The following is a 16,534-nucleotide window of genomic DNA, read 5'->3' as shown; positions in this document are numbered from 1 at the left end:
GCTGGCCAATGGCCAGAATCACTGCTACATTCCCTAGCGGGGATGGACATGTCAGGAAGATCGAATTGAAGACTACCGACCAAGGCGATGTGAAAATTTACCAAAGGCCAGTTACAGCAGTTATTCTACTTCTACCTAATGACTGATTAAGAGACTAAGTTTTGTACTCTGTTCATTATGACCTTACGAAGGTCAAGCGGGGAGTGTGCTGTCTTTACGACAGTTATTTATAATATTTTCGCTTAGTAATTCATTCGATAGTATTTTCTAGTTAGAATTAGAAGTGTTTAAAGTATATTCATTGCATGTAAAATATATCGGCATGCGATGACGTCACATCCGGTTTCGCCGCGTCTTGTGGGAAAGTACCGGTTTGAAATTAACGCGAGGGTGGGGGCTCACCACGAGGCACACCTGAGCAGAAGTTGTTTTGCAGGCATGAGAAATCACAGTGAGAGCAACGCTGTAAGTTAATAGATAATCGATATATTGAACTAAGATGTTAATGCCAATCCTGTTAAAAGTAACGACGGTTGATAATGTTTATGCTTTCGTTAGTTAAAGAGTTGCGGATAGTTTGCATTGAAGTGTATTTAAAGTAGTCAATGGAGCAGGTAAACTCTCCCTGTATACTGCACCTTAGTGTAATGTAGTTATAGTCACCTTTACAAGTATTTACAATTGAAATGTGATATTAAGAAAGGAACAAATACTGTATCAATCTTGTATTGTTTTATCAACAGTTTTCACCATATGTTAATGTGAAGAGTGAACAGTAAATGGTTAATCTTACTGCGATCTGGTTTCATTGACTGTGGTTTATCTCGACATTGAATTCGGCGTTATTAGTTACACCCGAAGGAGAACGTTACAGAGGTAGTAAATTGGATAAGACATTGGATGAGACATTGGCAGAAGCCAGAGAGTGGTAGTGGAGGATTGCTACTCTGAGTGGAGGCCTGTGACTAGTGGTGTGCCACAGGGATCAGTGCTGGGTCCATTGTTATTTGTCATCTATAGCAATGATCTGGATGATAATGTGGCAAATTGGATCAGCAAATTTGCTGATGATAGAAAGATTGGAGGTGTAGTGGACGGTGAGGAAAGTTTTCAAAACTTGCAGAGGGATTTCGACCAGTTGGAGGAATGGGCTGAAAAATGGCAGATGGAGTTCAATGCGGTCAAGTGTGAGATATTGCACTTCGGAAGGTCAAATCAAGGTAGAACATACAAGGTAAATGGGAGAACACAGAGGAGTGCAGCAGAACAGAGGGATCTGGGAGTACAGATACATAATTCCCTAACAGTGGTGTCACAAGTAGATAGGGTCATAAAGAGAGCTTTTGGTACATAGGCCTTTATAAATCAAAGTATTGAGTATAAGAGTTGGAATGTAATGGTGAGGTTGTATAAGACATTGGTGAGACTGAGTTTGGAGTATTGTGTGCAGTTTTGGTCACCGAATTACAGGAAGGATATTAATAAGGTTGAAAGAGTGCAGAGAAGGTTTACAAGGATGTTGCTCGGACTTTAGAAACTGAGTAGCAGAGAAAGGTTGAATTGGTTAGGACTTTATTCCCTGGAGCGTAGGAGAATGAGGGGTGATTTGATAGAGGTGTATAAAATTATGATGGGTATAGATAGAGTGAATGCAAGCAGGCTTTTTCCACTGAGGCCAGGGGAGAAAAAAACCGGAGGTCATGAGTTAAGGGTGAAGGGCAAAAAGTTTAAAGGGAACATTAGGGGGGCTTCTTCATGCAGAGAGTGGTGGGAGTGTGGAATGAGCTGCCAGATGAAGTGGTGAATGCAGGCTCACTTTTGAAATTTAAGAAAAACTTGAACAGGTATATGGATGAGAGGGGTTTGGAGGGATATGGCCCAGGTGCAGGTCAGTGGGACTAGGCAGAAAAATGGTTCGGCACAGCCAAGAAGGGCGATAAGGCCTGTTTCTGTGCTGTAATGTTCTATGGTTCTAATCAAACTCCCACAGTCCACCGACTCTCCCCCCATCACCCACTGAATCCCCTCCCACAGCCCACTGTGTCTCCCCCCATCACCCACTGAATCCCCTCCCACAGCCCACTGACTCTCCCCCCATCACCCACTGAATCCCCTCCCTCAGCCCACCAACTCTCTCCCCCATCACCCACTGAATCCCCTCCCACAGTCCACCAACTCTCCCCATCACCCACTGAATCCCCTCCCACTGCCCACTGACTCTCCCCCCATCACCCACTGAATCCCCTCCCACAGCCCACTGACTCTCCCCCCATCACCCACTGAATCCCCTCCCACAGTCCACCAACTCTCCCCATCACCCACTGAATCCCCTCCCACAGACCACCAACTCTCCCCATCACCCACTGAATCCCCTCCCACAGCCCACTGTGTCTCCCCCCATCACCCACTGAATCCCCTCCCACAGCCCACTGACTCTCCCCCCATCACCCACTGAATCCCCTCCCTCAGCCCACCAACTCTCTCCCCCATCACCCACTGAATCCCCTCCCACAGTCCACCAACTCTCCCCATCACCCACTGAATCCCCTCCCACAGCCCACTGACTCTCTCCCCATCACCCACTGAATCCCCTCCCACTGCCCACTGACTCTCCCCCCATCACCCACTGAATCCCCTCCCACAGCCCACTGACTCTCCCCCCATCACCCACTGAATCCCCTCCCACAGTCCACCAACTCTCCCCATCACCCACTGAATCCCCTCCCACAGACCACCGACTCTCCCCATCACCCACTGAATCCCCTCCCACAGCCCACCGACTCTCCCCCCATCACCCACTGAATCCCCTCCCCCAGCCCACCGACTCTCTCCCCATCACCCACTGAATCCCCTCCCACAGCCCACCGACTCTCTCCCCATCACCCACTGAATCCCCTCCCACAGCCCACTGACTCTCCCCCCATCACCCACTGAATCCCCTCCCACAGCCCACTGACTCTCCCCCATCACCCACTGAATCCCCTCCCACAGTCCACCAACTCTCCCCATCATCCACTGAATCCCCTCCCACAGCCCACCGACTCTCCCCATCACCCACTGAATCCCCTCCCACAGCCCACCGACTCTCTCCCCATCACCCACTGAATCCCCTCCCACAGCCCACCGACTCTCCCCCCATCACCCACTGAATCCCCTCCCCCAGCCCACCGACTCTCTCCCCATCACCCACTGAATCCCCTCCCACAGCCCACCGACTCTCCCCCCATCACCCACTGAATCCCCACCCCCAGTCCACCGATTCTCTCCCCATCATCCACTGAATCCCCTCCCACAGCCCACCGACTCTCCCCCCATCACCCACTGAATCCCCACCCCCAGTCCACCAACTCTCCCGCCATCACCCACTGAATCCCCTCCCACAGCCCAATGACTTTCCCCCATCACCCACTGAATCCCCTCCCCCAGCCCACCAACTCTCCCCATCACCCACTGAGTCCCCTCCCACAGTCCACCGACTCTCCCCCCATCAGCCACTCTCCTTCATGGAGAGGAACAGTCATCTTCACTTGCCAGCCAGTTCTCCGCTCACCTTTCTTCTTCCAGGAGACTGCCAGGAGGACACAGACTAGGAGCAGGAGAACCAGAACGACCAGCACGTAAATGAGAGGGTTTGAGTTGGCTGTGAGACAGAGAGCAGCTTTAACACCAGACCTCAGTACAGTGCTTCCATTTTCACTGTGCCTTAGCAGCTTTCTCCCGATCGATACCTGAGTTGTGGAGACACACTGTACAGCCCAACAGACCCTTCGGCCCGATGGTCCATACTGACCAAGGTCATCATCCAAGGTCCTATTTGCAAGCGTTTGGCCCATAACCTTCCAAATCATTCCTATTTCATACTATTTATTCATTTAATTTTGTATCTTGTGGTGATTTTTATTTCCTACACTTCACTGCTGCCACAAAACGACAAACTTCACAAAATAGTTGTGTGATAATTAACTTGATTGTGATTGTATCGATGACCCGTCCCACTGTCTTTTAAAATGGGTGGCATTCATCACCACAGACCCCCTCCACCCAGGACATGTCCTCTTCTCATTGCTAATATCAGGGAGGAGGTACAGGAGCCTGAAGACTCACATTCAATGTTTCAGGAACAGCTTCTTCCCTCCACTATCAGATTTATGAACGGTCCATGAACCCGTGAACACCACATCCATTTTGCTCTCTTTTTACATTACTTATTCATTTTTAGATATTTCTTATTGTAACTAACTTACTGTGAATTCACAGCTGCCTGTGGCAAAGAATTCCACAGATTCACCACTCTCTGGCTAAAGAAATTGCTCCTCATCTCTGTTCTAAAAGTACGCATCTCGATTCTGAGGCTGTGTCCTCTAGTCTTTGACTCTCCCACCATCGGAAATATCCTCTAAACATCCACTCTATCAAGGCCTCTCACCGTTCAAAAGATTTCAATAAGGAAACACCTCATTCTTCTGAATTCTAGTGAATACATCCTTGCTTTTATATTCTTCTCCTCTTGAAATGAATGCGAACATTGCATTTGCCTTCCTCACCACTGACTCAACCTGCAAGTTAGCCTTTAGGAAACCCTGCACAAGCATTTCCAAATCTCTTTCTGCCTCAGATTTTTGTATTTTCTCTCCATTTAAAAAGTAGTCAATCCTTTCATTTCTTTTACCAAAGTGCACGACCATACACTTCCCAACACTATTCCATCTGCTATTTCTTTGCCCATTCTCCTCATGTCTCAGTCCTTCTGCAGCCTCTCTACCTCCTCAAAACTACCTGCCCCTCATATGTTCATTTCATCTGCAAACTTTGCAACAAAGCCATCAATTTCATTATCCAAGTCATTGACACATCACGTAAAAAGAATCGGTCCCTACACAGACCCCTGTCGAAAACCACTAGTTGTCAGCTGCCAGCCAGAAAGGGTTCCCTTTATTCCCACTCTTTGTCTCCTGCCAATCAGCCACTGCTTTATCCAAGCGAGTATCTTTCCTGGAATACCATGGGCTCATAACCTGTAAAGCAGCCTCACGTGTGGCACCTTGTCAAAGACCTTCTGAAAATCCAATTCACAACATTCACTAATTCTCCTTTGTCTATCCTGCTTGTGAGTTCTTCAAAGAATTCCAACAGTTTTGTCAGGCAAGATCTTCCCTTAAGGAAACCATGCTGACTACAGCCCATTTTATCATGTGCCTCCAAATACCCTGAAACCTCATCCTTAATAATCAGCTCCAACATCTTCCCAACCACTGAGATCAGACTAACTCACCTATAGTTTCCTTTCTTCTGTCTCTCTCCCTTCTTGAATATTGGAGAGACATTTGCAATTTTCCCGTCTTCCAGAACCATTCCACAATCTAGTGAATCTTGAAAGATCATTACTAATGCCGCCCCAATCTCAACAGCCACCCCTTTCAGAACTCTGGGATGTACAGCATCGGGTCCAGGTGATTTATCTACCTTCAGATTTTTCAGTTTCGCAAGAACCTTCTCTCTAGTAATGGTAACTTCACACACTTCATGACCCCTGACTCCTGGAACTTCCACCATACTGATACCATCTTCTGCAGTGAAGACTAATGCAAAATACTAATTCAATTCATCCACCATTTCATTGTCCCTCATTACCACCTCTTCTGCATCAGTTTCCAGCGGTCCAATATCCACTCTCACCTCTCTTTTACATTTCAAATATCTGAAGAAACTTTTGGTATATACTTTAATATCATTGGCTAGCTTACTTTCATATTCATCTTTACCTTCATAATGACTTTTTAGTTGCCTTCTGTTGATTTTTAAAAGCTTCCCAATCCTCTAACTTCCCATGAATTATTGCTCTATTATATGCTCCCTCTTTGGCTTTTATGTTCTCTTGTTAGTCACGGTTGTGTCATCTTGCCTTCAGAATACTTCTTCCTCTTTGGGATGTATATATTTTGTGCCTTCCGACCTGCTTCCAGAAATTCCAGCCATTGCTGTTCTGCCATCATCCCGGTGAGCGTTCTTTTCCAATCAATTCTGGCCAGCTCCTCTCTCATGCCTCTGTAATTCGCTTTACTTCACTGAAATACTGATACAGCTGATTTAGTTTCTCAAAATCCAGGTTGAATTTGATCATATTATGATCACTTTCCCCTATAAGGGTTCTTTTACCATGAGCTCTCTAATCAATTCTGGTTCATTACACAACAGTATAGTTGATCCCCCAGTGGGCTCCACCACGAGCTGCTCTAAAAATCCATCTCATAGGACTCTTGATTTTCCCCCGGTAATCCAGCACCAAGCTGATTTTCCCAATCTACCAGCACATTGAAACTCCCTGTGATTATTGTCACATGCATTTTCTTTCTCCCGTTGTAATTTGAAGACCACATCTTTACTACTGTTCAGGGGGTCTGTATACAACTCCCATCAGGGTCTTATGACACTTGCAGTTCCTTAGCTCTTTCCATAATGATTCAACATATACTCAGCTCAGGACACGAGTCCCACCAGGCTCAACCTATCTTTGTCTGAGGTTTTATGAACATCTGCCTCCACAACCTCTCCACTGACTGTTCTGGCACTCTAGTTCCCATCCCCTGCAACTCCAGTTTAAACCTACCATGCAGCCTTCCCACAGGGATATTAATCTCCCTCCAGTTCAGGTGCAAACTGTCCCTTCTGTACAGGTCCACTTTCCCGGAAGAGAGCCCAATGATCCAAAAATCTGATGCCCACTCTCCTCCACCAACTCCTTAGCCATGTATTAAACTGTGCAATCTTCCTAGTTCTAGCCTCAGTAGCATGTGGCACAGGTAGCAATCCTGAGATCACAACCCTGGAGTTCCTACCCTTCAACTTAGTACCTGACTCCCCATGCAGAACCTCGTCACTCATCCTACCCATGTCATTGGCACCTACATTCTTCACGACCTCTGGCAACTCATCCTCCCACTTCAGAATGCTGAGGACCCGATCTGAGATATCCCAGACCCTGGCACCCGGGAGGCAACGTACCATCCGGAATCGTACAGCACATTACAGGCCCTTCAGCCCACAATGTTGTGCTGACCCTCAAACCCTGCCTCCCATATAACCCTCCACCATAAATTCCTCCATATACCTGTCTTAAATTTCACTTGTGTATCTGCCTCCGTCACTGACTCAGGCAGTGCATTCCACGCACCAACCACCCTCTGCATGAAAAACCTTCCTCTAATATCCCCCTTGAACTTCCCTCCCCTTACCTTGAAGCCATGTCCTCTTGTACTGAGCAGTGGTGCCCTGGGGAAGAGGTGCTGGCTGTCCACTCCATCTATTCCTCTTAATATCTTGTACACCTCTATCATGTCACCTCTCATCCTCCTTCTCTCCAAAGAGTAAAGCCCTAGCTCCCTTAATCTCTGATCATAATGCATACTCTCTAAACCAGGCAGCATCCTGGTAGATCTCCTCTGTACCCTTTCCAATGCTTCCACATCCTTCCAATAGTGAGGTGACCAGAACTGGACACAGTACTCCAAGTGCGGCCTAACCAGAGTTTTATAGAGCTGCATCATTACATCGTGTCTCTTAAACTCTATCCCTCGACTTATGAAAGCTAATACCCCATAAGCTTTCTTAACTACCTATCTGCTGTGAGGCAACTTTCAGGGATCTGTGGACATGTACCCCCAGATCCCTCTACTCCTCCACACTACCAAGTATCCTGCCATTTACTTTGTACTCTGCCTTGGAGTTTGTCCTTCCAAAGTGCACCACCTCACACTTCTCCGGGTTGAACTCCATCTGTCACTTCTCAGCCCACTTCTGCATCCTATCAATGTCTCTCTGTAATCTTTGACAATCCTCTACACTATCTACAACACCACCAAACTTTGTGTCTTCTGAAAACTTGCCAACCCACCCTTCTACCCCTACATCCAAGTTGTTAATAAAAATCACGAAAAGTAGAGGTCCCAGAACAGATCCTTGTGGGACACCACTGGTCACATCCTTCCAATCTGAGTGTACTCCCTCCACCATGACCCTCTGCTTTCTGCAGGCAAGCCAATTCTGAATCCACCTGGCCAAACTTCCCTGGATCTTCTGATTTTCTGAATAAGCCTACCGTGTGGAACCTTGTCAAATGCCTTACTAAAATCTACGTAGATCACATCCACTGCACTACCCTCATCTATATGTCTGGTAACCTCCTCAAATAACTCTATCAGGCTTGTTAGACACGATCTGCGCTTTACAAAGCCATGCTGACTGCCCTTGATCAGCCCATAATTCTCTAAATGCCCATAGATCCTATCTCTAAGAATCTTTTCCAACAGCTTGCCCACTACAGACGTAAGGCTCACTGGTCTATAATTACCTGGACTATCCCTACTACCTTTTTTGAACAAGGGGACAACATTCACCTCCCTCCAATCCTCCGGTTCCATTCCCGTGGACAACAAGGACATAAAGATCCTAACCAGAGTTTCAGCAATCTCTTCCATCGCCTCATGGAGCAGCCTGGGGAATATTCCGTCAGACCCCGGGGACTCATCCGTCCAAATGTATTATCCAGAAAATCAACCTCACTCATATTGTCCTCACCGTCCGTTACTGTCCGGTCCCCTAATGAATCCCCCATTACCACAGTGTGCCTCTTCTCCCCCCCCTTCCCTTCTGAGTCACAGAGGCTGACTCAGTGCCAGAGACTGAACCACTGTGACTTTCCTCTGTTATGTCATCCCTCTCCACCCACTCCCCTCCCCATGACAGTATACCACTTTGAGGGGGATGGCCACAGGGATACTCTCCTGCACCTTGGGTGTAACTGCCTCTCTGTGTGACCTATCCATCACCCTCTCATCCTTCCGGATGATCCGGAGTTCATCCAGTTCCAGCTCCGACTCCTTCACGCGGATGGTTAGAAGCTGCAGCTGGATCCACTTCTCACAGTTGTAGTCGTCAGGGACACTGGAGGTCTCCCTGCCTTCCCACATCCCACAAGAGGAGAATTCCACTATCCTGCCGGGCATCTCCATTGTCTCAGTTCAGCAGATATAAAGACAAGATGGGTGTCAGAGTTCAGAGTTCAATTCCTGCACCATCTGTAAGGAGTTTGTACGTTCTCCCTGTGACCGTGTGGGTTTCCTCCGGGTGCTCCGGTTTCCTCCCACAGTCTAAGGATGGACCGGCTCGTCGGTTAACTGGTCATTGTAAATCATCGTGGGTTCAATAGGTGGGTTTCTGGGTGGTGTGGCTCGTTGGGTTGGAAGGGCCTGTTCCGTGCTGTATCTCTAAATGAATAAACAAATAAATAATGAGGTGGAGAGTCCATCTTATCATACTGGGGGACCACTCCATAGTTATAACTGTAGGATAAAAGCTGTCCTTCAGCCTGGTGGTCCGTGCATCCAGGCTGTTGTACCTTCTGCCCAGTGGGAGAGGGCCGAAGAGAGAATGTCCAGGGTGGATGGGAGGGTCTCTGATTTTGCATTCTGTTTCACAGAGACGGTGAGAAGTGCAGACAGAATCCATGGTGGGGGGCTGGCTTCTGTCTTGATGAAGGGGTTAACCTGTGAGGGGAGGTTCAGTCGCCTGGGACTATACTCTCTGGAGTTCAGAAAAATGAGAGGGATCTTATAGAAACATACAAAATTTTGAAAGGGAAAGATAAGATAGAAGCAGGAAAGTTGTTTCCCTTGGTAGGTGAGACTGGAACTAGGGGGCATTGCCTCAACATTCGGGGAGAAGATTTAGGATGGGGATGAGGAGAAACTGTTTTTCCCAGAGAGTGGTGAATCTGTGGAATTCTCTGCCTAGGGAAGCAGTTGAGGCTTCTTCACTAAATATACTTAAGAAACAGTTAGATAGGTTATTCCATAGTAAGGGAATTAAGGGTTATGGGGAAAAGGTAGGTAGATGGAGCTGAGTTTACGGACAGATCAGCCATGATCTTATCGAATGGCGAGACAGGCTCGATGGGCCGGATGGCCGAATCCTGCTCCTATTTCTTATCTTCTTATGGATCAATGTGACAGGTTGAGCCCTGTAATCGTGTCCTGTCTGCCTCCTCCCCCTGACATTCTGCAGAATCGCAATCGGGATTAGGATAATTTCACCGGCTTGTGTTTTGTGCAGCAGTACATTGCAATCATCATCATCGGTATGTGCTGTGTTGTGTGATGTGGGCAATCACAGTCTCGTAACCATGATGAACACACAAAATGCTGGAGGAACTCAACAGGCCAGGCAGCATCTCTGGAGAAGAGTAAACAGCTGACGTTTCAGGCTGACCCCTTCATCAGGACTCACACCGTGCAGAACAGGCCCTTTCATGAGTTCTGATGCAGAGTCTCAGCACAAAACATCGACTGTTTACTCAATTCTGGTGCGAGGAATGTTTGAAATTCTGAGACTGATGTGGCTGTTGGGCTGTAGTTTATTTTGCTCTCCTTCAGTTTCTGTTTTCTTTCTTGTTGCTGATTGGTGGGTTGGGGTTCTAGAGGGATGATGTGTTGTTTTTTGTGTGAGGGAGGGGTTAGGGATTGATGTTCCTGTTGCTGATTGGTGGGTTGGGGTTCCAGAGGGATGATGTATTGTTTTTTGTGTGAGGGAGGGGTTAGGGATTGGTGTCTGATGTTCCTGTTGACTGGTGTTGGGTTTGGTGTTGTCTGCACTGTATTTTTTGAGAGGGAGGGGGTTGGGGGCTTGAGGCTTTCGATCTTCTGACAATTGTCTTCAAGGTGGGTGATCTGTGGGCTTTTGTGCGAGGGAGAGAGGTGGGGGGGGGTTTGAGGTTTGCGAGATTTTTCTTTTTCCTTTTCGTGTGGGGGTATTGATGTCTTTTCTTGTAACGAATCCCATGGTTTTTCTAGTTACCATGGTTATCTGGAGAAGATGAATATCAGAGTTGTATTCTACTTGTAAACTTTGACAATAAAATGAACCTTTGATCCTTTCCCCATAGAAGCTGCCCGACCTGCTGAGTTCCTCCAGTATTTTGTGTGTGTTGCTCTGGATTTCCAGCAATGGCAGGTTTTCTCCTGTTTATGACTATAAATGTTCTTGGCAATTTTTCTACAGAGGTGGTTTCCATCACCTTCTTCTGAGCAGTATCTGTACAGGACGGAGCCCAGCCATTATCAATACGCTTCAGAGATTGTCTGCCTGGTGTCAGTGGTCGCATAACCAGAATTTGTGATCTGCACCAGCTGCTCATTCGACCATCCACGTGACCCTGATCGGGGGCGAAGCAGGGGCTACACCTCGCCCAAGGGGAAAGTGAAGACTAGTGGAGGGAAGGAGTGACTTACACCTCCTTTGGTAAAGACGTATCTTCACCCTGACACCCCGTTATACATTGCAATACATATTAATTAAAAACTGTAAATTTCAATAAGAAATATATACCTACATGTATAATTTTAAATTAAATAAGTAGCACAAAAAGAGGAAAAAATAAGGAAAAAGTGAGATGGCCCTCACTTTTCTGATTGTCCATTCAGAAATCAGCAGGAAGGAAGAAGCTCTTCCTGAAACGTTGAGTGTGCATCTTCTCTGAGAAGCTTCCTGATCCCCCGTTAGAACTCCACTCATTCCTCCCAGGCTCAGGCAAGGCCCTGCCAGGGGGCCTGTTGAAGGTCTGGGGGCCACCCTGTGTGAGGGACCGTCTGAGATGGAGTTGTGGTGGGGAAATGGAACTCATCACCAGCTGAGGCTGGGAGTGGCCGATATAACATTCATCCCCAGAGTCTGGACACAGAATACAATGGGTGCTGGAGGTTCTGACCCATCCCTGAACACTGCAGAAGATGCCGAGATGGTGTGGGAGAGAGCAGAGGCCTCTGTGGACGTGCTGGAGTCCGTCGTGGGTTGGGGACAGGCCCCTCCCATTGGTGCTGCCTTCCTCTTTTGCTCAGTGCTGCCCCCCAGTGTTCACTTAGTGAGAGACAAGCTGGACCAGGACAATATCCAATCTACCATCCAGCTCCAAGCCAGACCACTCAGGAACTTGGGCTATATTATGTCTTTTTGTGACTGTATGCTTTTCTGCGATCGTAACGATGTGTACTGTGTGCTGTTGCTACTCTGCTTTACACCTTGTCCCTGGAGGAACACTTTTGTTTTGCTGTATGCACGTGTGGCTGTTTGACAATTAAACTTGAACTTGAATGTGGTGACGGGTTCTTTTCCGGGTCTGATCTACAGTCAGATCTCACTCGGGGACAGACAGATAAACACGGGGGTGGGGATTGATTAGAGAAAGGATAATGGTAGCAGGCTTCCCCCCACCCACCCCTAAAACCCTCCCCATGCCCTGCAGAATGTGTCAATGATTTCTTACCTGATCTGACCTGCAGCCGGATCTCACTCTGGAACACATGGATATATGGGGGTTTGACGTGGTCTCTGGTGGGCCAATAATAATAATAATAATGCTGGCTTTTCCTGAACTCAGCCAGACACAGGTAGCTGTGACTGTCCTCCACTCTCAGCTGCTTTATACTGGTCGAGGCGTTTCCATGCTCTGGGTCCCCGACGAGCTCGTACCGAGTCACTCCGTTTTCTGCTGCCCACGATCCATTTCGAATACGCCTGAAGGTGACGATGTGTCGATAGGGATCCTTCCTCATCCACGTCACCGTGTGTGCGGTGAATCTCTGCTGAGGCCGTGTGAACACACAGGGTAACGTGGCCGAAGCTCCTTCAGTCCCGTTCAGCACTGGAACACTCTCGCCGGGAGCTGAGGGAAGGACAGGTGCCTGAATATATCAGTTAACACCCACCAAACATGTTTAACCACTGACAAAATTTCCAGCCAACAAAACAATAAATACTCCCCTCAGTGACCACCAGAATGAAAAGACCCCCACATGTGTCTCACTCATTGCAAACCATTCAAACTAGGGAACCTCTTTCGAATATAAAACAGCCCCATCGGACTGGAGGCAGAGAAGCCTAAATCTCACACCACCACGTTCAGGAACAGCTAATTCCCTTCAGACATTCAGTTGTTGAACCAACTGACACCATCACTAATCAGTGGAGTGTAACAAGACCAATCAGTACAGTCTAACAACACCGATCAGTACAATGTAACAAGACCAATCAGTACAGTGTAACAACACTGATCAGTACAGTACAACACCAATCACCAGTAGATACAGTCACTGTACAATGTCATTTCAGCGTAACAACACTAATCATTACAGTGTAACAACACTAATCAGTACAGTGTAACAATACTAATCACTACAGTGTGAATACACTAATCAGTACAGTGTAACAACACTAGTCACTACTGTGCAATAATGCTAATGACTGAAGTATAACATTAACCAGTACCGTGTAAGAACATCAGTCACTACATTGTAACACTAGTCACTGTAGTGTGACCACACTATTCACTAAAGTGTAATAACACTACTCACTACAGAGTAACATATCTAGTCACAACAGCATAACACTAGGCATAACAGTGTCATGGCACTAGTCACTACAGAATTATAACACTACTCAGTACAGTGTAACAACACTGATCTGTACAGTGTGATATCACTAATCAGTACAGTGTGACAACACAATCACCACAATGAAACAACACCAGTCAGTATTGTATAACAACACCAGTCAGTCCAGTGTAATGGCATTAGTCACTAACTTATTAACTTAGCTGTGGGAATATTTTGCATTATGAGCTGTGTGTGATGTGATACTGTAGATGTTTTCTGGGTGCACCGTGATCCAGAGGAACACTGTTACATTTTGTTGTGGAGATGTACACTCAGACGACAATGATCTTCATCTGTACTTGAATCTCCTCTACACTGAACCCTCTCCAGTGTAATACTTACTGTACTGAAAGTGTTCAACAGCCTGAGCTGGTGTGTTTGAGAAGGAATTCTACAGTGAACCCTGCTTTCTACAAAGATAGTGCACTGAGCTGTTTACTGTTTACCTGTGCTGCAAACTACATGCATTCTCAGTTATACTTAAAGAGTAGGGGTCCCAGGACAGATCCTTGTGGCACTCCACTAGTCACCGACCTCCAGGCAAAATACTTTCCTTCCACTACGACCCTCTGCTTTCTTCCTGTAAACCAATTTTTTATCCAAACAGCCAAAGTTCCATTGATTCCATGCCTCTTGACTTTCTGGATGAGTCTCTCATGGGGGACCTTGTCAAATGCTTTGCTAAAATCCATGTTGACCACATCTACTGCTCTACCCTGATCAATTTTTTGTGTTACCTCTTCAAAAAACTCAGTCAGGCTCATGAGGCACAACCTTCCCTTCACAAAGCCATGTTGACTATCCTTGAGCAGACTGGACTTCTCCAAATGCTCATAGATCCTATCCTTAAGAATCCTTTCCAATAGTTTTCAGAGCACCGACGTAAGACTCACCAGTCTCTAGTTCACAGGATTCTCCCTATTAACATTTTTAAACAAGGGGAACTACATTTGCCATTCTCCAATCCTCCGGCACCTCCCCTGCAGCCAAAGAGGATTCAAAGATTATAGTACTGTTCCAGTGATTTCTTCTCTCACCTCCCACAACAACCTGGGGTATATCACGTCCGGTCCTGGAAACTTATCAATTTTGATGTTTTGAAGAAGATCCAATACTTCTTCCTTAATCTCCACATTGTCCAGCACACAGACCTGCTCTACTTCGACCTCACCCTCATCAAGGTCCTTTTGACTTGTGAATACTGAAGCAAATTATTCCCCAACTTCCTGCGCCTCCAGGCACATATTAACCTCTTTATCCTTTAGTGGCCCCACCTTCGTTCTCATCATCCTCCTATTCTTCACATATGCATAGAATGCCTTGGGGTTCTCCTTAATCCTACATGCCAAGGCCTTCTCATGCCCCCTTCGAGCTCTCCTAAGTCCTTTCTTAAGCTCCTTCCTGGCTACCCTATATTTCTCATGAGCCCCTCCTACTTCCTGCTTCTTATATCTAACATTTGCTTCTTTCTTCCTCTTGATGAGTTGCCTCACGTGTTTTGTCAGCCACAGTTCCCTTTTCCTACCATTTTTTCCTTGCCTCCGTGGGACAAACCTATCCTGAACCCAGCACAACTGGTCCCTAAACTTCTCCCACATTACTTCTGTGCTTTCACCCTTGAACATCTGTTTCCAATTTACTCTCACTAGTTCCTGCCTCATCCCTTCATTGTTTGCCCTCCCCCAGTTAAGCACTTTCCCATTTTGTCTGTTTTATCCTTTTCTATAGCTATGCTGAAGCTAAGGAAGTTGTGGTCACTCTCACCAAATGCTCCCCCACCAAGAGGTCTGTCACCTGACCAGGTTCATTTCCCAGAACCAGATCCAGTATGGCCTCTCCTCTCGTCGGTAGGTCCACATACTGTGTCAGGAATCCTTCTTGAACACACCTAACAAATTCAGCCCCATCTATCCCCCTTGCAGTCAGGAGATGCCAGTCAATGTGAGGGAAGTTGAAATCACCCATAACTACAACCCTATATTTCCTGCACCATTCTAAAATCTGCCTGCTTATCTGCTCCTCGGTGTCCTGAGGGCTATTTGGTGGCCTGTAGACTACTCCCAGCACAGTGATTGATCCCTTCCTATTGCTGACTTCCACCCACACTGACTCAGTGGACACTCCCTCTGCAGCATCCTCCCTTTCTATAGCCATGATACTATCCCTGACCAGTAATGCTACTCACCCACGCCCCCCCTTTCTACCTGCCATCCTGTTCCTTTTAAAACACCTAAACCCTGGTACCTGCATCAGCCAATCCTGCCCTTCCTCCAGCCAAGTTTCAGTAATGGCCACAACATCATAGTTCCATGTTCTGATCCATGCTCCAAGTTCATCCCCTTTATTCCTAATACTCCTAGCATTGAAATAGACACATTTCAACCTCTCTAACTGGCTACATTTATGTTATGTTCCTACCCTCTCTGTCTCGTGGCACAGGCAGCAATCCCGAGATTACCACCCTTGACGTTCTGTATCTGTGTACAGTCAGATGGCAATAAACTTGACCTTGATTGCTGCTTTTCTGATGCAACGCTCTGTGCCTGTGTTGCTGCGGCAACTGGATTTTCACTGCACCTGTGCAGACACGTAGGCAGACATGCAATGAAAATCAAACCTGCAGCAGCAAGTAAGTTCAGTTCCACTCACCTCATTACAGGAAGGATGAGGAAGCTTTCAAGAGGATGTAGAGGAGATCTACCAGGATGCTGCCTGGACCAGAGAGGATGTTTAATGAGGAAAGGTTGAGCGAGCTGGAGACTTTCTCTTGGGAGTGAAGAAAGATGAGAGGCGACTTGATAGAGGTGAACAAGATGATAAGAGGCATAATCGAGCAGACAGCCAGAGACTTTTCTGGAAAGTATTGAGGGGATGTCAGAGTTCAGGGGCAGGTTCATTACACAGAGAGTGGAGGGTGTGTAGAACAGATGGAGTTCAACCCAGATAAGTGTGAAGTGATTCATTCTGGTAGGTCAAATTTGAATACAGAATATATGAATGGTAAGACTGGTGGCAGTGTGGAGGATGAGCTGGATCTTGGGGACTCTGTCCAT

General features: G+C 46.9%; 1 protein-coding gene across 2 annotated transcripts in view; it reads right to left on the bottom strand.

Moving 5' to 3' along the window:
* Positions 1-16,534, bottom strand: part of LOC132396566 (uncharacterized) — a 57,852-nt gene that overhangs the window by 30,578 nt on the left and 10,740 nt on the right. Inside the window, exons 3-4 of one of the 2 annotated variants that reach the window (XM_059974222.1) lie at positions 12,314-12,712; positions 3,551-3,640 (exon numbers count right to left, since the gene is read on the bottom strand). In XM_059974222.1, coding sequence (XP_059830205.1) covers positions 3,551-3,640; positions 12,314-12,712 — 489 coding nt within the window. The remainder of the gene's footprint in view (positions 1-3,550; positions 3,641-12,313; positions 12,713-16,534) is intronic. The other variant, XM_059974223.1, reaches the window with a different exon arrangement.

The sequence above is a fragment of the Hypanus sabinus genome, chromosome 7, assembly GCF_030144855.1.
Source record: "Hypanus sabinus isolate sHypSab1 chromosome 7, sHypSab1.hap1, whole genome shotgun sequence".
NCBI classification, from domain to species: Eukaryota; Metazoa; Chordata; class Chondrichthyes; order Myliobatiformes; family Dasyatidae; genus Hypanus; species Hypanus sabinus.
The sequence above is the reverse complement of the archived record's forward strand: the minus strand, read 5'-3'. Positions and strand labels throughout refer to the sequence as shown.